General features: G+C 41.8%; 1 protein-coding gene across 2 annotated transcripts in view; it reads right to left on the bottom strand.

Annotated features, from left to right (window-relative positions):
• SPIRE1 (spire type actin nucleation factor 1) overlaps positions 1-26164 on the bottom strand; it is a 148987-nt gene that overhangs the window by 18783 nt on the left and 104040 nt on the right. For both annotated transcript variants that reach the window (XM_040264585.1, XM_040264586.1), the window contains exons 7-11: positions 22223-22309; positions 21031-21160; positions 11180-11352; positions 6903-6993; positions 51-193 (exon numbers count right to left, since the gene is read on the bottom strand). In XM_040264585.1, the coding sequence (XP_040120519.1) occupies positions 51-193; positions 6903-6993; positions 11180-11352; positions 21031-21160; positions 22223-22309 (624 nt within the window). The remainder of the gene's footprint in view (positions 1-50; positions 194-6902; positions 6994-11179; positions 11353-21030; positions 21161-22222; positions 22310-26164) is intronic.

Raw genomic sequence — 26164 nt, 5'->3', positions numbered from 1 at the left:
AGGTCTCTAACTGCTTACAAGTTGCTCTGCAGAGTCTGTGGGCCACTTACGAGAGACCGGGAGCTCTGCCTGGATGCCGGCAGGAACTGTCTCACATTAGTGGGTGTTTCCTTCTCAATGGAATGTCGTCTCTGGGGTGGCTGCCGTCGCTCAGGCTGAGGTGTGGAGGATATGGGCAAGAACTTGGGAGGGTCTGCAGAAATAGGATGAACCAAACTGAAATCAGTTCTCTTATAAAAGAAAAAAAAAAGCAACTTAGGTTTCAAATTTCTAACAGAAAACCTTCTGCCATGTGTGACAAACTGCATTCAAAGATGAAGTGTTGATTTTGTTGGAGTGATCAACATTAGGACTGGAGGGGACCCTGGAAGACTTACAGAATAATTTTTGTAAGATAAACTTACTACTGAAATAGCAAGGAAAAGGAAGAAGTGTTCAATATTCAAATTCATGCATAAAATGCAACATAAATGGAGTCTCAGATTCATAATACAAATGCCATCCTGTTATTTTCCACAGAATTTTGCAATTAAGAGTCTTAGGCTTTATTTAAATATTTTTTAATTGGGCAACAGACTTGTATTCAATAAACAATTTCAAGGGCAAAGAATTCAAGGAATAGATCTTGGGTTTTATTTTAAAAGCATTTGAAAATTATATAAATTGTTTGTGTCAAATCATACCAAAATTGTCAAGTTTACATTCCTTTTAAAAGATAAAATATGAAAACTCTTTCTTCTTTATGTGTATCAAGACATTTTATCCTTAGTTTAAATCAAGCTTTATTTAAATTATAAAAAGTAAGTTTCAGCTTCAGTGTTAATACTATATGACACTGCTTCTCTGTCTAGGAATATCTGGGGACAGAGTTTAAAGGGGCAATGTTTCAGGCTCTGATTAACATTGTGGAAACACAGGAGGACATCACAGAACTCTGCTGTCTGTCCGTCCTTCCTCCCATCCTCTGCATAGTAAGGACGTGAGGAAAAGTGAAAGTCAGCACAGTGAGGAGGAGATGACCATCCACTTGGACTGTCCTAGCAATAAATCACTAAAAAAACCAGAATATACTTCCCTCAATCAAGGTACAGAAATCCATCATGTGACTTAATGGAGTCTCTATAATATTTAATGGGTCTGATCAAATACCAATTACAGATAATAACCAAGGTCAGCTCCTGTTGTTTTTGATGTAATCTGCTTATTAGTTCAGTTCAGTTCAGTCGCTCAGTCGTGTCCGACTCTACGACCCCATGAATCGCAGCACGCCAGGCCTCCCTGTCCATCACCATCTCCCAGAGTTCACTCAGACTCACGTCCATCGAGTCCGTGATGCCATCCAGCCATCTCATCCTAGGTCGTCCCCTTCTCCTCCTGCCCCCAATCCCTCCCCGCATCAGTCTTTTCCAATGAGTCAACTCTTCGCATGAGGTGGCCAAAGTACTGGAGCTTCAGCTTTAGCATCATTCCTTCCAAAGAAATCCCAGGGTTGATCTCCTTCAGAATGGACTGGTTGGATCTCCTTGCAGTCCAAGGGACTCTCAAGAGTCTTCTCCAACACCACAGTTCAAAAGCATCAATTCTTTGGCGCTCAGCCTTCTTCAAAGTCCAACTCTCACATCCATACATGACCACAGGAAAAACCATAGCCTTGACTAGACGGACATTAGTCGGCAAAGTAATGTCTCTGCTTTTCAATATACTATCTAGATTGGTCATAACTTTTCTTCCAAGGAGTAAGCATCTTTTAATTTCATGGCTGCAGTCACCATCTGCAGTGATTTTGGAGCCCCCAAAAATAAAGTCTGACACTGTTTCTACTGTTTCCCCATCTATTTCCCATGAAGTGATGGGACCAGATGCCATGATCTTTGTTTTCTGAATGTTGAGCTTTAAGCCAACTTTTTCGCTCTCCTCTTTCACTTTCATCAAGAGGCTTTTTAGCTCCTCTTCACTTTCTGCCATAAAGGTGGTGTCATCTGCATATCTGAGGTTATTGATATATCTTCCTGCAATCTTGATTCCAGCTTGTGTATCTTCCAGCCCAGCGTTTCTCATGATGTACTCTGCATATAAGTTAAATAAGCAGGGTGACAATATACAGCCCTGACGTACTCCTTTTCCTATTTGGAACCAGTCTGTTGTTCCATGTCCAGTTCTAACTCTTGCTTCCTGACCTGCATACAGATTTCTCAAGAGGCAGGTTAGGTGGTCTGGTATTCCCATCTCTTTCAGAATTTTCCACAGTGTGTTGTGATCGACACAGTCAAAGGCTTTGGCATAGTCAATAAAGCAGAAATAGATGTTTTTCTGGAACTCTCTTGCTTTTTCCATGATCCAGCGGATGTTGGCAATTTGTTCTCTGGTTCCTCTGCCTTTTCTAAAACCAGCTTGGACATCAGGGAGTTCACGGTTCACGTATTGCTGAAGCCTGGCTTGGAGAATTTTGAGCCTTACTTTACTAGCATGTGAGATGAGTGCAACTGTGTGGTAGTTTGAGCATTCTTTTGCATTGCCTTTCTTTGGAATTGGAATGAAAACTGACCTTTTCCAGTCCTGTGGCCACTGCTGAGTTTTCCAAATTTGCTGGCATATTCAGTGCAGCACTTTCACAGCATCATCTTTCAGGATTTGAAACAGCTCAACTGGAATTCCATCACCTCCACTAGATTTGTTCGTAGTGATGCTTTCCAAGGCCCACTTGACTTCACATTCCAGGATGTCTGGCTCTAGATTAGTGGTCACATTATCATGATTATCTGGGTCGTGAAGATCTTTTTTGTACAGTTCTTCTGTGTATTCTTGCCACCTCTTCTTAATATCTTCTGCTTCTGTTCGGTCCATACCATTTCTGTCCTTTATCGAGCCCATCTTTGCATGAAATGTTCCCTTGGTATCTCTAATCTTCTTGAAGAGATCTCTAGTCTTTCCCATTCTGTTGTTTTCCTCTATTTCTTTGCATTGATCGCTGAAGGCGGCTTTCTTATCTCTTCTTGCTATTCTTTGGAATTCTGCATTCAGATGCTTATATCTTTCCTTTTCTCCTTTGCTTTCGCCTCTCTTCTTTTCACAGCTATTTGTAAGGCCTCCCCAGAGAGCCATTTTGCTTTTCTTTTCCATGGGGATGGTCTTGATCCCTGTCTCCTGTACAATGTCACGAACCTCATTCCATAGTTCATCAGGCACTCTATCTATCAGATCTAGGCCCTTAAATCTATTTCTTACTTCCACTGTATAATCATAAGGGATTTGATTTAGGTCATATCTCTATGGTCTAGCAGTTCTCCCTACTTTCTTCAATTTAAGTCTGAATTTGGCAATAAGGAGTTCATGATCTGAGCCTCAGTCAGCTCCTGGTCTTGTTTTTGTTGACTGTATAGAGCTTCTCCATCTTTGGCTGCAAAGAATATAATCAATCTGATTTCAGTGTTGACCATCTGGTGATGTCCATGTGTAGAGTCTTCTCTTGTGTTGTTGGAAGAGGGTGTTTGCTATGACCAGTGCGTTTTCTTGGCAAAACTCTATTAGTCTTTGCCCTGCTTCATTCCGTATTCCAAGGCCAAATTTGCCTGTTACTCCAGGTGTTTCTTGACTTCCTACTTTTGCATTCCAGTCCCCTATAATGAAAAGGACATCTTTTTTGGATGTTAGTTCTAAAAGGTCTTGTAGGTCTTCATAAAACCGTTTAACTTCAGCTTCTTCAGCGTTACTGGTTGGGGCATAGACTTGGATAACTGTGATATTGAATGGTTTGCCTTGGAGACGAACAGAGATCATTCTTTCGTTTTTGAGATTGCATCCAAGTACTGCATTTCGGACTCTTTTGTTGACCATGATGGCTACTCCATTTCTTCTGAGGGATTCCTGCCCGCAGTAGTAGATATAATGGTCATCTGAGTTAAATTCACACATTCCAGTCCATTTTAGTAATCTGCTTAAGTAAATCAAAATACTATTTGAAGAATTTTAACCACTGAAACCTCCACATGTACATGTACGAAAAATGAAGTCAATATACTAAAGATACTCTAATATGTTTTTTCTTAGTAAAATTTTAAATAATTGCAGTAAGATACACATAATATTTACCATCTTACCCAACTGTACACTGTAAAAATTTACCAATTATACCATTTTAAAGCATACAATTCAGTGGTATTAAATTGTTTACAGTTACCTTGTTATGCACCCAGTTATAAACTTTATTATACTTTGCTGAATGATATATATATATTTTTAATATTTATTATTTATTTATTTGGCTGCGCTAGGTCTTAGTTGCGGCATGTGGGATTTAGTTCCTTGACCAGGTATCAAACCTGGGGCCCTTGCATTTTGGAGTACAGAGTCTTAGCCACTGAACCATGGGAAGTCCCAGATGATATATTAAATGGATATAAAATAAATTGGTCTAAAGGGCTAAAAATATAAATAAAAATGTAAAATGTGATTATTAAAAACAAAATGTGTGTGGCAGGGTAAAAATGTAGTACTGTTAGGGTGTGTCTAAATGTAAGAGGTCATCAGCTTAAAATATTCATCTGTCAATATATGAACCTATATGGTAACCACAAACCAAAAGCCTATATAACAGATACGCACACAGAAAAGAGAAAGGACTCCACGTAACACTAAAGATAGTCATCAAGGAAAAAGATTTCTTTTTTCTTGGAATAAAAGGAAATAAAAACAACTGCAAAACAATGAACAAAATGGCAGTACATACATATCTATTAATATCAATAAATACCAATAACGGGCTTTCCTGGTAGCTCAGCCTGTAAAGAATCCGCCTGCAATGCAGGAGACCTGGGTTTGATCTCTGGGTTGGGAAGATATCCTGGAGAAGGGAATGGCAACTCACCCCAGTATTCTTGCTTAGACAATTCCATGGACAGGGGAGCCGGGTGGGCTACAGTCTATGGGACTGCAGAGGCAGATATGACTGAGCAACTAAGCACGCATGCACAAATATTAATCATTGCTTTAAATGGAAATGGACTAAATGTTCCAATCGAAAGCTTCAGAGTGCTGTGGAACTCTCAAGGTCATGTGGCAGCCTGGATGGGAGGGGAGTTTGGGGGAGAATGGGTACATGCATATGTATGGCTGAGCTCCTGTACTGTTCACCTTAAACTGTCACAACACTGTTAATCAGCTATACCCCAATACAAAATAAAAAGTGAAAAAAAGAAAGTGAAAAGATAACCCAGAAAACAAAAGAAGATATTTGCAAATTATATATATATTTTTGATTTGACATCATTCTTGTTTTTAAAACCAGAACATTTATTGTGCGACTACCTGTTGAAATATTGTTTTTCAACACAAGTCTTGTTTTTAACATAAATGCTTATAGAAATAAACCTCCCTTTTGTTCTGGGACAGTTTCTGTTGACTTATTTTTTCTTCTGAAGGAGCCATACTTTCCTGTTTTTTTATGTGCCTTGTGATTTTTTGTTGAACACTGGACATTTAAATTTATCAATGTGGTAACTCTGGAAATTAGATTCTACCCTTCCCCAGAGTTTGCTGAGTTTTGTTACTGTCTCTATTCATTGTTTCTCTTATTGTTGAAGGCTAATCTTTGAAGATCAGCCTGATGAAAACTTAACATCTCCTCAAGTCCTTGATGAGCCATTCCCTGGGCATTCATGGTCACTTTCCAATTCTCGCATATCCCCTGGAAATATGGAGGGGTGAGGGGGAATCTGAAAACAGCTCAGCAACAGCTGTCTACCTCTGTCTGCACCTCTGAAATCAGAAGCAGTGACCAGAACACAGAGCCCCAAGATCTGGAGGACCAGGTCATTTTGTCCTTCTTGGCCCCACCAACTGTGTGCAAGCTGCTTCAGGAACGGCACACAGATGCCTATCACATGGACAGGGACAGGAGAATGAATGGCTGCCACTCACTAAGAGCTGAAATCTACTGAAGTTAACCACAATTCACCATCTTCCCCTGGAAGTTGTAAGCATTCAGCAGATTCTAGCATTCCGAATATATCAGACAGATTCTGCTGCTGCAGTTACTGTCTAGGTGGGAAGACGACTACATGGTGCCTGCTACTCTGCCATCTTCCCAGAATCCTCCCTGCTAATATAGAATTTTTAATCCTTTATATTAATCTTACAAATGAAAAGATTACCAACACTGGGGCTTCCCTGGTGGTCCACTGGTGAAGAATTTGCCTTGCAATGCCATGGACACAGGTTCAATACCTGGTTTGGGAAGTTGAGATCCCATCTGTTGGAGCAACTAAGCCCACACACTACAACTGGACAGCTGCACCTCAGGGAAAGATCCCACATGGCACCATAGAGACACCACATGCCCCACTGAAGACCTGACACAGCCAAGTAAGTATTTCCAAAAAGATGGCCAATAGTACTTTTCAAAAGCATTTCATTTTAGATTCTGTATTAGAACCTATTACAGATTCTGTATTAGAACCTATTACCTGAGGAGTTATAAAGGTGTTTTTATTATCTATACTTGTACGTGGATAAGGGGGAAGGGTGTGTGGGGGTGTATTTGTTTGTGTGTAGCAGGAATGATAAGTGTGATTATTCAGGGCTTCTGGCTTAAATTTAGATAATGAGGTAATTCCAAAAAGTACACACAGGCCGACCTATTCCGTACAGCTATTATCTGTAAACCTAAAGGTGACTGGTTTATTGTTAACTTGAGAACCTGAGACCTAATTACCAGGTTTAGCTCTATCTTATGATGTTATTCCAGGAAAAAAACGACTATTTCTGCTCCTGACCAGGACAATTCCAGGGTTGGTTCTTTAACTAGTCACCCCAAATGACAAGAAGGCACTTTGGGATTCCCTTTCCTAGGTTAAACATGTTTTTTAAGGCATCTGACAGTGGTTCTTTGTACCACAAATACTCACTCTTCCTTGTGGACACAGTCTCCAGGAAGGGGTCTTCCAGGAAGGAGGGAGACGCACTGCTGCTGCTGGCGGACCTGGGCAGGGTCTCCTCCTGAAAAAGACACAAGGCAAGCGGGAGAGACAGATCTCTTGGACACTAGTGCTCTCATGCTCATTAGCAGTGTTCACTCATAAGAGGTAACATGAGGCACCACATTTTAATGTCCAAGGTTCAGAGCAAGTTGGAGACAAACTAGGAGGGATCTAAAATTAGACATATCTGAGTGTGTGCTCCGGCTTTGTTCCTCATTAGAGTGATGTGACATAGAGCAAGTTTCTTATCTCAGTTTCATAATTTCAATAGGATTACAACAAGGACAAATCTGAGAACACATTTAAAATGCTTAACACATCACCTGGCATACAACAAATGGTGATTAACATCATCAGTCAAGTACTTAACACATTTAAAAAACTAACAGACTTATAACCCCTACAGAGTAGATGTGTTTTGTTCACTGTTGTTACCTACTACCAAGTCCATCCCACTACATAATGCATAAATATTTGTTGAATGAATGAAAACATATTTCATGAGAAATATGTCTGCACTGTGTCAAATAAAATTTAAATTCCCATTACTTGTGAGGAGACCTTAATTTGTTTTAGACTATACCAAAGTGAAGTACAGTATTTATTCATGAAAAATTTACTACTTACTATGTGACAGGAGATATATATTAACTGGAAGACAACTCAATTCTGTAATACATATAGAAAACTACTAAATATTTTTAAATATAGAAGAAAGTTAGGTTAATATATTAATCTATGATCATGTGAGACAAATAGTGAAAATCCTTTCTGACCTACTTAGTGTGGAAAGCATTAGTTTCAAACAAGCCCCACTACGAAGGGCCTAGTCAAGGAAAAGGAGAAGAAGAAAGCCGTGTAGACCACAGAGCCCACACAACGACGGTCTGAGCAGCCACCTCCTCCTGGTGCTCACTGCCAAGAACAAACCAGGTGACATCAGCCAAGCCTCACCCAGAGGTCATACACGGGACATTGTACAGGTCTCCAGAAAAGTCAGTGAGAACTAGCTTATCTCCTGCTTCTGGCAGGTCAAAAGGAAGTAAAAGCTATGAGTATCTCAAAAAGAAAAAAGAAGTCACATACAGGACTTCTCAGCAGTTATGAGGTGGGAGCTCCTGACTGAAACAGCAGAAACCATCCCCGCTGTACATCCTTCAACCAGCCTTCCCGGAACCACTGTTACAGCTGACTTTACTAAGGCATGTCCATGCTGCGCAGCCTCCCTCTTTCCCAAGGGTCTGAAATGCTTCCCCTGAGAGGAGTGAGGAGCCTGCCCTGGGCAGGCAGGCGGGACATGGGATCGCTGTGGGGAGGGGTAACTCCCAGAGGAAAACAAAAGCAGGACACTCATTGACATAAATTGTAGCAATATTTTATTGGATCCATCTCCTAAAATAGGAAATAAAAGCAAAAATAAACAAATGGGACTTAAACAGTTCATCTTATTCAACATCAAGAAAAAACAGTTAAAAAATGGGCAGAAGAACTGAACAGACATTCTTCTAAACAGGAAATGCAGATGGCCAACATGGTACATGAAAAGATGCTCAACACTGCTAACTACCAGGGAAATTCTAATCAAAACCACAAGGAGCTATCACCTCACACCTGTCAGAACAGCTATCATCAAAAACAAAACAAAAAACATAAATGTTGGAGCGGATGTGGAGAAGTGAGAACACTTGTACACTCTCTGCGGGAATGTAAATCACTGCAGCCACTGTGGAGAACAGTATGGAGGTTTCTCAAAAAACTAAAAGCAGAACTACCATATAGCCCAGCAATTCCACTCCTGAGTATGTATCGGAAAAAAAACAAAAACACTAATTCAAAAAGATACATGCACTCCATTATTCACAGCAGCATTATGCTAGTCTTTGACACTCACCCATGTCAGAAGTCTCTATCACTGTCAGAAGTCCCACAGTTGTGCTCCCATGGTGGGGCTGTCCCTGAGGCCACCAGAGTCATCTCAGACACAAGCCTGGGCACCGAACTCACTGCGCAGGAAGGAAAATCTCCCTTTTCTTGACAAGACGCCCAGTTAAGGCACAGATAAAGCTCCTGAGCTTTGCTTCCCTACTGAAAGCTTTGATATAGTGCCAATCAAAGCTTATCTTGACTTTTACAAATGTTACCTGGGTCAGGCTAGTAGAGGTTATTAAAGATAGACCAAAAAAAACCCATTGAGATTAAGAATTTTGAGAAAAGAAAAAAACAGCAGTGGAAGCAGACTGGGTGCTGGGAGGTCTATTCATAGTTTGGCGGGGGTTCTGTTACTTTTCTGTTGTCTGACTTTGTAAACTGAGCCTCTACCTCCACTAAGCTGTGTTCTTACTGCAAAGTAATGATGTTGAACACAATTTCTAAGCCCCTTTCCAGTTTAAATTATTTTCATTTAGGCATTCTCATACTGCTAGTTGGAATACTAGAAAGTTTATGAGATATGAAGATTTTGGGTTTAGATTTGGGTTTCAGATCTGTCTCTATAATTTACATTTTAACAATCTTAGTTAAAAAACAAAACCTTTCTGTGTGCACTCAATATGCCAACAAGTTTGAAAATCTCAGTAGTGGCCACAGGTCATTTTTCATTCCAATCCCAAAGAGCAATGCCAAAGAATGTTCAAATTACCACACAACTGTACTCATTTCACATACTGGCAAGGTAATGCTCAAAATTCTCCAAGCTAGACTTCAACAGTACATGAACTGAGAACTTCCAGGTGGATTTAGAAAAGGCAGAGGAACCAGAAATCAACATCAGAAACTGCCAACATCCACTGGATCCCAGAAAAAGCAAAAGAATTCCAGAAAAACATCTGCTTCACTGACTATGCTAAACCCTTTGACTGTGTGGATCACAATGAACTGTGGAAAATTCTTTAAAGACATGAAAATACCAGACCACCTTACCTGCCTCATGAGAAACCTGTATGCAGGTCAAGAAGCAACAGTTAGAACCAGACATGGAACAACAGACTGGTTCAAAATTGGGAAAGGAGTACGTCAAGGCTGTATATTGGCAGCCTGCTTATTAAACTTATATGCAGAGTACAGCATGCAAAATGAGAGGCTGCATGAAGCACAAGCTGGAATCAAGATTTTGTGGAGAAATATGAACAACCTCAGATATGCAAATGACACCAACTTTAATGCCAGAAATTGAAGAGGAACTAAAGAGCCTCTTGATGAAGGTGAAAGGGGAGAGTAAAAAAGCTGGCTTAAAACGCAACATTCAAAAAACTAAGATCATGGCTTCCGGTCCCATCATTTCATGGCAAATAGATGGGGAAACAGTGAAGAGACTTTATTTTCTTGGGCTCCAAAATCACTGCAGATGGTGACTGCAGCCATGAAATTAAAAGACGTTTGGTCCTTGGAAGAAAAGCTATGACCAACCTAGCTGCTGCTGCTAAGTCACGTCAGCCGTGTCCGACTCTGTGCGACCCCAGAGACGGCAGCCCACCAGGCTCCCCCGTCCCTGGGATTCTCCAGGCAAGAACACTGGAGTGGGTTGCCATATCCTTCTCCAACGCATGGAAGTGAAAAGTGAAAGTGAAGTTGCTCAGTCGTGTCCGACTCAGTGACCCCATGGACTGAAGCCTACCAGGCTCCTCCATCCATGAGATTTTCCAGGCAAGAGTACTGGAGTGGGTTGCCATTGCCTTCTCCAATGACCAACCCAGACAGCATATTCAAAAGCAGAGAGATTACACTGCTGACCAAGTTCCAGATACTCAAAGCTATGGTTTTCCCAGTAGTCATGTATAGATGTGAAAGCTGGAGACGACTCTTCAGAGTCCCTTGGACTGCAAGATCAAACAGTCAATCCTAAAGGAAATCAGTCCTGAATATTCATTAGAAGACCTGATGCTGAAGTTCCAGTACTTGGCCACCTGATGTGAAGAACTGATTCACTGGAAAGACCCTGATGCTGGGAAAGACTGAAAGCAGGAGAAAGGGAAGACAGGATGAGATGGTTGAATGGCATCACCGACCCAATGGACATGAGTTTGAGCAGGCTCCAAAAACTGGTGATGGACAAGGAAGCCTAGTGTGCTGCAGTCTAAGGGGTCACAAAGAGTTGGACACGACTGAGTGACTGAACTGTACTGGCTGAAAACTGCGGGGAGGGCAAGCAGTGGCTGGAGCGACACAAGGGCCCATGGAGGCTGACCCTGAACGGGCGTAGGCCTCACCTCTGAGTCGGAGCTGTCCAGCTCAGCCAGCGTCGGGGCTTTGAGGAGCTTCTTCCGTGGCACAGGCACCTGCTGGGCGGTTCCTGACCCACCTTCTCTGGGCTGTAATGCCACACCTCCATTCACCATGGATGATTCTGCAACATTCTTGGGAGATTCAGTGGTTGTCACCTCTGGGGAAAAAAAGGCAAAAGCTGACCTTTCCCTAAGTACAGAAAGGTGGTCAGTGGACCAAAGGAGTCTTCAAGCGCCTGCACTGAACTGAAAGGCATTCCTATGTCATGCAGACAGCACAGAGACCACACGCAGTAACACCTGGGCATATAACATATGTGTATTTGACATTAACTGTCACACTCAAATAAAGGAAACCTTTCCATGAATAACTATATATTCACTATATGTGTAGATTAAAATTTATAACTGGGAGAAATCCTACAGAAAACCAACTCCAGTTGATTTACTTCCCAGAGGTCCAGGGAGGCTCGAGTTCCCTTGAACCTCTGAAGAGTGATGGACTGATGGAAGTGACAGTGTACACGAGCCTCTGGCATGGGGCTCCAAGACTGAGGGTGGTTTGAGTCTAAAATAAAAACAGCCAATTATCTATACATATATAAACATGAACACACAGAATCTGGGATACATTCCTTCTGATAAAGCTGATATAGATTATCCCAAGCTCAAATCTGGATGGAAAGGCAGTGAAAGAAGTGTGGGAGCAGGATACAGAGCACAAAGTTCGGAGTACAGACTATAGAGGACGGGCGGCGAGAGGACAGAACAGAGAGCACAGGGCACAGCGGGTGCAAGCCCACAGTGCCGAGCATGGAGATCAGAGTACAGACTATAGACTACAGAGGACCAAGCAGAGAGCACACGGCACAGCGGGGGCAGGCCCACAGTGCTGAGCACGGAGTGCGAAGTACAGACTATAGAGGACAGGGGGCGAGAGGCCAGAGCAGAGAGCACACGGCACGGCGGGGACAGGCCCACAGTGCCGAGCACAGAGTGCGGAGTACAGACTATAGACTACAGAGGACCGAGCAGAGAGCACACGGCATGGCGGGGGCAGGGCCACAGTGCCAAGCACAGAGTGCAGAGTACAGACTATAGACTACAGAGGACCGAGCAGAGAGCACACGGCACGGCAGGTGCAGGCCCACAGTGCCGAGCACAGAGTGCGGAACAGAGACTAGACTACAGAGACTAGAGCACAGGGCTGGAAGCACAGAGCAGAGAGTGTGTCCAGGACAGGGCACGGAGTGGGGAGTACAGAATGCAGATTATATAGAGAGCACAGGAGCTGGGAGGCCAGAGGGTGTGAGCACAGGGCAAGAGCACAGTGTGTACGTAGCGTATGTGGCACAGCACAAGCTACTGCGTAGGGAGTGTAGAGCTTAGAGCACACAGAACAGCAAGGCGAGGATGGTTTGGATTCAGAGGCTAACTCTGCTGCTACTTGTCTGACCTTGAGCAATTACAGCAACTCAGTCCTCACCTGTTAAATAGGGCTAACAGCAGAAGTGGGCTTGCTGTGAGGATTACATAAATTAACAACTGCATATAAAACACTTAATAGTGTGTGTAATAAAGGTGGCACACGATAAACGTTAGCAAGTATTACACTGACTTTTATCTCTACTTGCAAGTGAGTGGACTAAGGCTCAGTGTGACTCAGCCGCTCACAGCCAGCGCAGCAGAGCTGACACAGGAGCCTTGGCAGCACCAGTTCCAAAAGCCTATAATCTTCCAGTGCAAGTGGATATAAATTTCTTCAGTGTCTCAATAACTAATATTTTTAATAACTACTAAAATAGAGTATTTAAAAATGAGAAAGAGCAATTCCAGTATGCCCATAGCCATGGAGCAGTCTGTGAAACTCCCCTGATGAGTCAGAGGTGAAGAGTGTACTGAGCACTGAAAAGACATGACTATTGCTCATTTCTGGCAGGAAGCGTTGTACCTGAAGTTAACATAAAACAGAAGGTTCTGTTTACAGTAGCTCCCCCACTGTATAATATTCACAGACTTCAAGTGGAACACGTGGGCTTCCAGATAACATTCAGAAAGTGTACTTTAGTACAGCCTTCCTTGACATGATTTAAAAGAATTATGTAAACTATTTATTATAAATGATGTGTATCTAACTTAATATTTACAATTTCTGCCTGATTTTAGAGCTCCAGAAGGCCAGAACTAGAATTGTCCTTGTGAACTAGAAGGAAGGGTTTGAGTAAGCAGAGGAAAGGAATGAGGAAGGGAAGGAAAGAGACAGACCTGTCAATCATTTATCATTTTACATAAAGTGTTGAGTAGAAAATCTGACAACACACAAGTTAACTTTGTTATCACCTCTCCAGGTATTAAGCAGCTAGAAAAAATGTTTAATTGGGGAAGGGGTGTGCTGAAGGGGACAAAGAGGCAGAAGCAGCAGGTTTTCACACAAACTGTAAAGCTTAAAACCCTTCAATAGACCTTTCATCGGAGGAGAACTACAGGCTGCCACACTCACAGGAGTAACTGGAAAGCTCTCAAGAGAGAAGGGAGAAAATGACTGGGCTAACTGCTTAATTCCTACTGAAGGGAAAAAAGACAATGTTTAAAAATGATCTTGAAGTATATTCTGAAAACTCGTATTCCACAGCATGCACTCTCCATACACTTCCTCCAGGGCCTGCACTTCAGCAGAAGGCACAGGCTTCTCCCGCAGCCTGGCTGTCCATGCCCCAGCTGCAGCTCTGCTGGAAGCAGGTGCGCGTCCCCGGGGTGGTGCTCACAGTCCAGGCTCCCAGGGCGAAATCCCCAGTGGAGCGAGGAGGGACATCACAACAGTTCTAATGGTTATATAGTTAATGTTTTAGAAAAAAATGTAATTACTACATAAGATACATGATTTTATGGATGCTTTTGCTTAAGAAAATTTTAAAAGTCATCTATAGTAGATTTGGGCTTCCTGGTGGCTGAGATAGTAAAGGATCTGCCTATAATATGGGAGATCGGCGTTCGACCCCTGGGTTGGGAAGATCCCCGGAGAAGGGACTGGCAATCCACTCCAGTATTCTTGCCTGGAGAATTCCACAGACAGAGGAGCAAGCTACAGTCCATGGGGTCACACAGTCAGACACGACTGAGAGACTACCACATACACATGGTAGATTCTAGAAGTTTGAAGAGTACTGGTGTCACATAAGTCTGGTAAAGTTGTGAGGGTAATGCCTACCCTAAAGGTTTGGGAACACATGTGACAGTGGCTGGCATGAGCTACTTTCATTCTCAACATAGGGGTCTGAGAAATTACCTGACAGCTCTCTCTCTGCCTGGAGACCTTGCTGAAGTTCGTAACTGTATTTGAGCTCGGTGATTCAAACTACTGAAATAAACCTCAGACTAAGGTTAAAGCTTTGAGATAAATGGAATTAATAGAAAAATACATTATGTCACAGTCAGGCTTCAGGGTGATCTCCACATGTAAGACTAAGTACATGTAATCTTCTCTAACACTGCATATTTGTAAAAGCTCTGGCTAAACATACCTTTAAGAGATATTTTTAAGCAGTTTGATTATACTTTCCACTCAAATGAATAAATCCTCATTACTTCAATGTATCTGATGAGAAAACCAAACCCTTGGATAAGACTTTATACTTCTTCTATAGAAGACAATTTCTGATGATATTTATAAGTAAGCAAACTATTCAAGATGCTAGATATAGCTTTAGAAGTCACATGCCTTAGGTTCAGAATCTAAAACACATAACCACAGTATTAAATACATAATAACTTCTATTTTACATAGTGTAATAATTATGTCTATTAGATACACCCAGCTGCTGCTTTAGTTGGAGGAAATATGACTGAAATACAGATTGTATATTTATTTGCATCAGAAAAATAAATTATACTTACCTTAATGTTGATAGATTAAGATTTCCACTAAGGATCAGTATTTCTAAAACATACCTAAGCAGTAGGACATATATCAATTCTGTCTTATTCTAGCATGCATTATCTATACTAAATATTTAAATATTTACTCCTTAGTTTGCAATTGTCACAACTTAAAGAAGAAACACATTCCAGCTCTTGTATTTAGGACAGAAGAATGGATCAATCTTTTCCGTTTATAATTTGGAACATTTTAATTGATTAGTCAACAGGTCACAATGAAAACATGAAAACACAAGAAATAGAAAATGAAGCATGTGAAAACTACAAAGTACATTAAGGTACAAAATAGATTATGGCAAATGATAAGCACTGCTGGCAAATCAAATGGCAAGCAGTGATAGCAAATCAAAATTCTTGTTGCTCCTTCACATCACGGAGGCTCAGCACCAAGAATTTTCTTTCAAGCACAGGAAAATATCATATAACTGGTAAGACACAAACACACCTACATACAATTACACGTGTGTGGGCATGCAGACAGTCCAGGGCAGCCACCCATGCCTACAGTCAGGGTTTTTCGGGAGCCGGCTACTCCCAGAGTCCACTAGGGAGGACCACCTTTAGTAGGTATTTAGAAGAGACAGATCTTTATATGGACTGCCAACTTTTGGAGATTAGCAGTAAATATGTTTTCAAACACTGCTGAGTTTATTTTCCAGATCAATTTTTTTTTTTTTTACAATTTCTCTGCAAATGGTTGATAAAATAAAAATTGTCAAATGGATAAAGAAAACAGAACAAGCTCTTCAGTGGTCAGTCAAAGTACTAAGTGAAGACGGATATATTTTAGTTTCTTGAAAGGGAAATATTAGTCATCCATAAGGGAACCACAAATATACAAAAATTCAAAAAGCAGATGGGAACTAGTTTTGCAGCTGGAAAATGTTCAGCAAATATTCAGACAGAACATGATACTAGAACTCTCAGGTTCTTTAAATATGAATTTGTGTGTAAGATATGCCAACAATTTCATGGCACACACACAAAAGTTCTGGAAGGAAATAGTAGTGCCAATGTCTTATCTCATTTCATATTGAAAGCACCAGCTTCTGAACTCCAAAATTCTAATGTGCAAAACATTTTAGTTTGGGACTAAGTTGGCTTTGAAAATTCGCTCATATACAGTTTAAAAACTCAATTTTAAAAGGGGGCTGATTTTACAGATCAAATTTTGTCATGAATAGTTACTTGTTTCACCATTAATCCCTGTCTATTTAACAGAAGGGCTCTAAACTTGTACTACAAACCCAGGACACACGACTGTGTTTTACAACCAAAGTCTCTTAACCAGCACACCACCAGCATGACAAGGCCCCATGCTCAGAAGCCCTGGGTATACAGCTGGCTCTCATCCCCCAACTGTGGAGCACTCATCTTCAGAAGCAGCTGACACTTCCAAGTTTAGCTGCTTGAATAACTGAATGCTTCAAAGAGTAACAAGTGTCAAAACTCTTTGTTTCTAGGCTCTGAAGGCAGAGTTCTCTTAGACTCTCCACTGCTTTATGAGACTAGGTGTAACTGGCAGCACATTTCACAACCACAAGCATCAGGGTTCTTCTACAGGCCCTTGGGAAGCAAGAGATTTATTACAGTTTTATTTTTTTAAACCATTTTCAAAGAAAGTCTGTTTTATATGACTGACCACAGCTTAGAAGAAGCCTTTCAATTTTCTTTTCTGACATGTCTGAACAAGCAGATGAATGAAATGTATTTCACAGAGACCACAAAACCCACGTCAGGTGTGAAAGTGCTTTACCTGACAAGTCAAAACTGTAAGACATGCTAAGTGGCCGCGTTGCTGAAAAAAGAAAACAAACAATAAAAGGAAAGTAATTCAGATGTTAGGCTTTACAGGGAGGACGAAAAAGGGAGGAAGGTTCAAGACCTGCGGTGGTACACTCCATACTTTTAAGGCAGAAGGCAGAGAGAAACTATCTGTAATATGGCGTCTTAGTTTTAACTATATCACTAAGACTTGAAACGGAGTAACAATAAAAGAAAAAAACAGCTTTTAAAGAACATGTTAAGAATGAAAGCATGATAAAGATAAAAACAGTTTAGAATCACAAGGACTTTTTACTTAAATATAAAAAAGTTCAAAAGAAAAAATAAGCCATGTTTTAAAACATGCTTTTAGGGAATATACAAAGTCTTTAAAACTTAAGAACAAACGTATTCTTAATTTATTTCAGGATGAGAAGTTGGCTCTCTGCATACAGGTCAAACATCTTGTAAAAAAATCTCATTCAGGCACTACCAGCATCACAAAGCATCACTAATTCTCCACTGTAGGCCATTAGACCTGACACTTAAAGCAAGGCCTCAGGAGCCAGAGCTCCTGAGTTTGAACCTCAGCTCTGCCACTTACATGCAGTGTGATTCTGGGCAAGGTACTTAACTTCTCTGTGCTTCCATTACTTCCAAGTGTAAAATGGGAATAATGGTACCTATTTCAAGGGAGTGTTAGAAAAATTAAACGATTCCATACCAAATAAAAAGGTGCTCAGAGCAGTGCACCTAGTAACAGTTAAACAAATGGAATTTTTTAAGAATAAACTTACTTATTTCCTGTTGGAAGTCATTTGTTTTAAAAATTTTATTATATACATTAAAAAACATTGAACTGGTGAATTTTATTGTAGGTAAACTATATCTCAATAAAGCTGATAAAAGAATTTGGGTATTTGTAAGAGTGAGAATTACCTATTTTCACTGCAGTCCCAAGCTCTTACCAGCTCCATCCATCCTACACCACCCCACCACCATCAGGGAGGACAGGTGCCTGTGTGGTCAGAAGAGGGCAGACCTGAACGTCCTCACGTTTCTGAGGCAGATGTAGAACTGTAGAGTTCCAATACCCATATTTAACAGAATGAAATCTCTTCATATGTTTTTGGCAGATGTTGTTAAAGGAACCATTTCCAACCTCAAATCTCAATATAGTGAGATGTTAGGAAAGTGTCAGGAAAAAGAAAATGATCAGTTGTGAACAAAGACTGATACACAAGAACAGTAATTTCAGACTTAATAGGAAAAAGATATGGAACTAGCCTGTAAAATAATAGGGACACATATAAGACAACTTGGACACACATCGGTCATCACATCCTCATAGACCACGCTGTGGGTCACGTTCACCCACGTGGGAAGACACTCCTGCTGCCACAGTCCCATGTGAGGATGCAGTTCCTGTGTGCGCCACATGACGTGCGAGCCCTGTCACAGCGTGCGCTGCTGCTGCTGAAATCATGGGGTGCGTCTCTTCTTTAAACATTTGCCCAATTTCTAGATAGTGGGTTTCTATTTGCAATTACAAGGAGAGGAAAGGTTATAAAACTATTTAGGGAAACTTTTCTTCAGGATGGGCTCAGATGGTAAAGAATCTACCTGCCACGCAGGAGCCTCAGGTTCGATCCCTGGGTCAGGAAGATCCCCTGGAGAAGGAAACAGCAACTCACTCCAGTATTCCTGCCTGGAAAATCCCATGGACAGAGGAGCCTGGTGGGCTACAGTCCATGCGGTTGCAAAGAGTTGCACACAACTGAGTGATTAACACTTTTACTTCTTTTCTTCAAGATAATCCTGTCAACTTTATCCAAACTTCTCAAAGTGAAATTGTGTAGTAAGAACCAACATAGATCAGCAGAATGAGAAGAGCCCAATTTCTTATTTTCTAGTTAAGGTTCAAGATCAATTTTAAAAGTAAGACTCTCATACAACAATCACTTTTGACAACAGCTCAATTCTGGTTGTTGTGAAACATTAATTCATAAGGATAAAACAAAAGAGTAAAGACATACTAAACACAAAATTGGTATTTAAATTTTCTAAAGCAGGTTTCCTGTTAGCTAGCATCTATTTAAGTGAAACAGAAGAATATGTATACAATGAGGGCATGTGACACCACACGCAGTGTCCCTTTGCTGCCCACAAGGACTGCCGGTCTCCCGCACACTTGGCCCCTGGCCGCGCCGCACACCTGACTGGCTGCTGTCAGGGCTCACAGGCACCCCTGCTGTGGACGTTCTCCGGTCAGTGCCTATGGGCAGGACTCCTACCTGCTCGCCCCTCACCCTGGGTTCAGAGCACTTGTGTGGGAAGCACCGTCCCATCACTTGGCACTTTACGTCCTGCTCCTCTCTCTGTCCCACTGGTGCTTCCACTGGAATTTACTCTTGTAAAGCGTGAAGCTTACTTTTCTCATGGTAATTTGTGGATTTTACCTTATAGTTCTATTAAATATTTCCTATTATCCTATTATTCCATCTTAAGACACAGTAATTCTTTTAAAATCTTGTCTTAAAAAAAAAATCTTGTCTTAAGCTGACATTCTATAATACCATCTCCTTATATTTCCATAGTGGTTCTTTGCTCCTTGAGACTGTGCACCCTTTAGAAATCTGGGGAAAACTATGGACCCTGCCCCGCCCCCACATGCCCTCTGGGAAATATGTACAAATGTGTTACACTGCAAGGATGCACAGACCTTCCTCAGGTTCATTCAAGGACTCCCAAGATAAGAACTTTCCACTTACATCCTGTGCAGTTTTGGCTTATTACTATATACATGCTCGTATGGATTTGTTTTAATCATTTTAAAGGGAAACACTTGCTGGCATAAAATCAACAGGGATATATGCACCTGGCCTCTCCTCACTCGCCAGCTCTGGCCAGGGAAGCTATTCTACTGCTTTAGCACCTTGGGAAGCACTTTCCATCGCTGTTACCTATACTGCAGACGGGGACACAGCAGCTAGCAAGACAGAAGTGGGCCCTGTGGCCACAGCCCAGTGGCAGACAGAAAGCATCACCATACAGTGACCGAGAGTCACAGGAGGCAGGGGAGCCATCAGAGCTGATGCAATTGAGCAGACAGAGGAGGGGAGACCTGGCTCAGAGGAGGGGAGGACCCTGAAGATCAGAGCTGTCAGATCAAGGGCTTGGCTGCTGGACCCAGTCACAGGGGACACTGCTCTCTTGGCCCTGGGCTTTGAGATGGGAGCAGTGGCAGAGAGTTTTTGGGGAAAGCAGGTAAGGTCACCTGTGGTGGGGCTTGTCCTGCAAGTTGGGGGAGGAGGTCCTGCCCAGTGATGGCTGGCTGCACATGTGGGTCTGAACTTCCAGAGAAGCCTGTGCGCAGGGTGGGAGCCGAGGAAATCAGAAACACACCAAGGGGAGCGTGTTGCTGCTCAAGGAGGAGGAGCCGTGGTAGCAACCTGAGGCCCAGCTGGGCATGGGGGAGGGAAGAGATGGGAAGAGAATCCAGGAGAAGGGTCTCAACACCAGCTCCTTTCCCAGGCAGGCACTGCCAGACGCTATCTCCCTAAATACCTTGGGAACCTTTCAGTTTATAAACTGGAGGGGAGCTGTTTACATGTCATAATATGGTCTTGCTCTAAATGGAAATCAGTGTGTGCTTATAAAAAACATAAAATAACTATCAAGGAAGTTTAGTAATAAGTGCTATCAGTAGAGTCCCTCATCACATAACTTTAAACCATAATTAAGACAATAGAAACTTGATGTATCTATTATTTCTATTTCTAAAATGTAGTAACTGATCCATGTGTACTACCATTTATAAAGTATCCTATTTGATTCATTCTTACATGGAAGTCACATGAACATGTGGAGGAATCTGTATCCTCCTCCTGCCAACCAAGGAATGGGAGATCAAAGAGGTGAAGGGCTGTCCTGAACGCACACGCGGGGATCTGCAGAGCTCCGCCCACACCGCGGTGTGGTGCCCTTACACCTGGCATCTCAGGGAGGAACTTCCTACTCCACGTATTTCGAGAATGAATGTCACTTGTAAGGGTGTGTGTCGGGGGTAGAAAGGGAGGGAGAGGAGTGAGGCAAGTGTGTTTCCAGGGTGGGTGACTCTCCCGCCTGGGACTCACCGAGCCTGCTGCGTCTGGTCTCCTCGGGGGACACAGGCCGCAGCTTCCTCTCAGCCTTGATCTCTTCCAGGATTCTTTCGTGAAGGCTCCGGGGCCGCGGTGGAGTAGGTTTCAGTTTTCTTGCTGAGGCCTTGAGAAAAAAGTAATACCTAGAGCTGGAGTAGTCATCCTTAAATAATTCTTACTGAAGTCTATTCATACAACAAAGTATTATGAAATTATATTTTACTGACTGCCACACTGCTTGATAAAAGAGTTTTCGAGCCATAGGAAGATGACTGGATGGCACGGTGGTTCAGGCACATGAACTCAGGTCACACTAATGAGTCAGTTGTGCTCCAGCTATTGTCATGGTGTGCTGCAGCCCACGGGGTCACAGAGTGGGACACGACTAAGAGACTGAACTGAAGTGAACTGCTGTCATGCTCCCTACATGCTACCATGACAGGCAAGCTGCTGAAATGCAAGCAGTATGTCATCTCTATTATTGTTTTTGAATGTAACATTTTTGAGTTAAGTCATAACAACCTTCTCAGTCTGCAGCTGAGGAAATAAAGGCTCAGGAAGGCTGATGAAATTGCTCAAAAAGATGAATTTGCTAAAAAACATGCGATCACACCATGTGTGGGTGTGCAGAGCCAGGCTGTGACTCCATGCTCTCTGCTCTACACAACCTGCCCTCCTAAATCCATTTCCTATGTGGCCTCTTTCCCTTATTAAAGAAAGATTTATAAGAGGAATGATTAACTAGATGTATACAAACTAAGAAGGAAATACCCTTTCTTCCTAGTTACTGAAGTTACTGAACATACAAGGGGTTTGAGAGGCCCTGGTAAGTGCTGGCTGTGGAGCCAGGGGAGGTAAGTGGAGAACACAAACCAACTCTCAGACCTGATCAGAACCCCTGATCCATGGTCTCCAGAAAGAACCCCACGAACAGAGGACCATGGCTACTGCGAAAGAGGAGGCAGCAGTGGATTTCCTGTAACCAAGGTGAGGTGTCTGTACCCTTAAGTACAGGGCGGCAATGCACACGAAAGCTATGTGGCATTGTGTTCACAGTCGGGCTTCACAATCAGAGAGAAAAGCTCAGCGTCAACACTCCTCCAGGAGCTGTGTTCTGTGGCACGGGCTGGGGGGGGAACATGTTGCCACGTGTATGCCAGCCATGGGGAGGTGTCAGATCACATACTGGATTTAAAGGAGGCCTTGATCGGATGAAGTCCAGGATGATTTCATGAGCACTTTTTTTTAACCGAGGGGGAATATCACCATTCACCTGAAAAGAGACAGAAAGCAGAAGATTCATGTGACCTCAGGACTTCGTGTATAAGCTCCTGGGCACACACGTCCACATACCTCATGTGATGACAGGATTGTCTATACAAGCTCCTGGGCACACACGTCCACATACCTCACGTGACAACAGGATTGTCTATACAAGCTCCTGGGCACACACGTCCACATACCTCAAGTGACGACAGGATTGTCTATACAAGCTTCTGGGTACACACGTCCACATATGTCATGTGATGACAGGACTGTCTGTACAAGTTTCTGGGTACACACATCCACACACGTCCACATACGTCATGTGATGACAGGATTGTCTGTACAAGCTGCTGGGCACACACATCCACACACATCACTTCAAAGCCACTGCAGTGGAATCTGGCTCCACCAAGGACAAATTTCAAATCAATAAAATGGAGAGTAAATGGCTGAGTGATTCAGAGCAGAAACAACTGTAGGACTGAAGAAATGCCAAGCACACTGCAGTTCTACTATTCTGGGAAATTATATGTAAGATACATGCTTTCAACAAAAACTTTCTAAAATTATGAATATGAACGGAATAAGTAACACCATGCTTAATTATTACATAATTTAGAAAGTCTTTCACCTCTTGTTTTCATCCTTGTACAAAGTTTGGGAATACAAATTAAGGGGAAGGGCTGAGGATAGTTCATGTTCTGTAGACAGAATTCAGGTTCAGGTCAAGGAGGGTGTCTGCTATATCAATAGAACTGGTAAGAAGCAGAGTTTGGCAGAGTCCTGGTCTGTCTGAGTCCTGCTTTAATGTACTCTCTTTTTAAAGCAACATGTCACAAAGATTTTTTAAGGAATTTAAGAAAACTCTAGAAATCCACAAAATCCCACCTTAGTAAACTCACACCCTGACCCCCCAGGAGGCACAGTTGTGACCGTCAGTCATACTTATTTCCCAGTCTCACCTGAAAACACAGACAGGCCTGATAGGCATTTTCTGTTGTGCTTCGCATAAATGATGAAAAACAAATATTAACGAATTATACATTTTGAAAACTGGGGAACACTTTAAACTTCTCAAAGATCAGAAAATGAGCATGCTGCTTTGATTAATGAATTGCCTGGAAAGCCTCTGTACCTTCCCCTCTACTTTGGTGACTCACTCTTTTATCTTATCATATTCTAATAATTGTATAATACATCAATTTTATTGGAGGGAAAAAAGATAATTCGGTTATTCCTCTATCACCTATGGCTGAATTTTTTTTTTTTTTTGGACAGGTTAGAAAGGTTTCTTTAAGCTTCACAATTTGTTATTGGAAATGTCATGTAAAATTTTAAACTTTTAAAAAGTAAGATTTCTGGGCATGAACAATTTTCTTATGTGTCTCCCAATCTTAAACACATTTTAATTGGTCATGGTCATTAGTCAATTGTTGATTTATTTTTTATTATAGCTGTATACGCTTGCATTATTTTCTGTTAATGTCACTATTTTTGTGTTAGCTGAGAAATACCCTGATGCTGGGAAAGATTGAAGTCAGGTGGAGAAGAGGATGACAGAGGATGAGATGACTGGATGGCATCACTGACTCAATGGACATGAATTTGAGTAAACTCCGGGAGTTGGTGATGGACAGGGAGGCCTGGCGTGCTGAAGTCCATGGGGTTGCAAAGAGTCAGACACGACTGAGTGACTGAACTGAGGTGAGAAATAAAGCTGATTAAAGAAAAAAAAAAAAAGGACCTGAACTGCTGCTCCAGACCCAGTACCCCCCTTGCAAATGTGACCACTCAGGTATATGACAAGCCTCCTGACATCCAGGGCCCTCTTCCCTGTGCCCACCCCACCAGCCCCAGTGAGGAATGAATGCCCCACGTGAGAGTCAGAAGTGAAAGCCACCTGAACCAAGCCAACTTGGGATTGCTAGTCCCTGGTGTAAGGAGGCCCGTACACCAGCAGTGGAGCTGAAGGCCCGCCACCGCACCACTCTTTACCCATGGACCTCAGGTTATACGATTTTTTTCTTTAAACCTTGTATGAACAACTTAATCAGATTTTCTATTCTACTCCTGAACAGGATAATACATATATCTCCAGCTATTTTTCCTTTGCTTTTATTTTAATGTCCTTTCCATCACAACAGCAAGGCTGAGGAAGAAAATGCTTGAAATAAGGCCAAAGTTGTAAGTTCCACTCCCCAAACAACACAGTAATGTCAGTGTCTTCACTAGTCAGAAGCTGGATCCTGGATCCCAGTTACCCAGTGTTGTGTCAGTGCTCACGAGAGAAACGGCAGGCCAGTGCAGACCTGAGTCAGTCTTATTCCGTACAGGCAGGAGGGAAAGTGTGCAAATTCCACTCTGCTACTGGGTCAGTGAGATTACTTTTTAATATAAACATAGAACACATTCTGAAACAAGTTATCTGAGCTGCAAGGATAAATAATTTCTAGAATAAACACACACTGTAGACCTGTAAGTAAATAAGACAGTTATATAACTTGATCTTACTTTTGAATCACAATGCCTTAAAAAAAACAAGTAATTTCTAAATAAAAGATGTTAAGTTTCTATACATCTTTATTTTTAAAGATGACTTATTTGAAGTTATTTGTTACAATTATTTTACTAAAGCACTTTGAAAGAAGTCAGTTGAGATGTTTTGCACTTCTATAATTTAATATTCTGAACATCATCTAATATGGCTAAGTCATTCAATTCCTACCATCAGCTTCACAAATATACAGAAAAAGGTGGATTACTATGGTGTAGTTATGCATTTTAAACCTGAAGATTAAATTAAGACCATCTTAACATACTGCCTCAGATATAGACTGTATGTGAAAATCCTTTGTATTTGTGTGTGTGTGTTTACTCTTTACAAGAATATTTGTTTTTAAAGAAATTAAAAAGTGGCATTACATTGATAAGTAAAGTTTAAAAAAAATACATCCAGTTTTTGACTAATTAAATATGAGAAGTTGACTTTCCAGTCTCATTTAGGAGGTACAAATATATATATAAAGGAATTAATTAGAATCTTAGCCTGTTAGACTAAACATGAAAATTTACCCCACACAGAACCAATCACCATTAGAACTGCCATCTGCCCAGTTCCCTGCAGAGGGGCTCAGTATAAACTTAGCTCAAGTGAACTGCATGGCATTAGCCATAGAATGACAGAAAACGGAAAAAAACAATGGGTACCACAAAGCAGTAACATTTTTCCTTACTTGCTACTCACAAACTCCAAACTGTACAAACATTCAGATAAGAGGAGTCCCACAGGGACTAAAAAGTCAAGAAAAGATAAAGAAAATGTCAAGAACTAATGGCTGAAAACTTGCAAAATTTGATAATAATACAAATCTTCTCATTCAAGAAAAATGAAGTGAAAGTGTGAGCTGCTCAGTCATGTCTGATTCTTTGCAACCCCATGGACTGTAGCCCACCAGGCTATGCTGTCCATGGGGTTTGGCAGGCAAGAATACTGGAGTGGATTGCCATTCCCTTCTCCACGGGATCTTCCTGAAACAGGGATCAAACCCTAGTCTTCTGTATTGTAGGCAGATTCTTTACCATCTGAGTCACTTCTATAAATTCCAAGCAAAAAACTCAAAGAAAGCCATAATAGAACAGAGTCAAATTGTTGATAGACGAAAATATTGAAAGAAGCAAAAAATGACTGTCACATAGAAAGTGACATTGCTCAGTCGTGTCTGACTCTTTGTGACCCCATGGACAGTAGCCTGTACCAGGCTCCTCCGTCCATGGGATTTTCTAGGCAAGAGTACTGGAGTGGGTTGCCATTTCCTTCTCCAGGCAATCTTCCCTGACCAGGGATCAAACCCAGGTCTCCCGC

This window comes from Oryx dammah, unplaced genomic scaffold, assembly GCF_014754425.2.
Source record: "Oryx dammah isolate SB20612 unplaced genomic scaffold, SCBI_Odam_1.1 HiC_scaffold_22, whole genome shotgun sequence".
Taxonomy (NCBI): Eukaryota; Metazoa; Chordata; class Mammalia; order Artiodactyla; family Bovidae; genus Oryx; species Oryx dammah.
The sequence above is the reverse complement of the archived record's forward strand: the minus strand, read 5'-3'. Positions and strand labels throughout refer to the sequence as shown.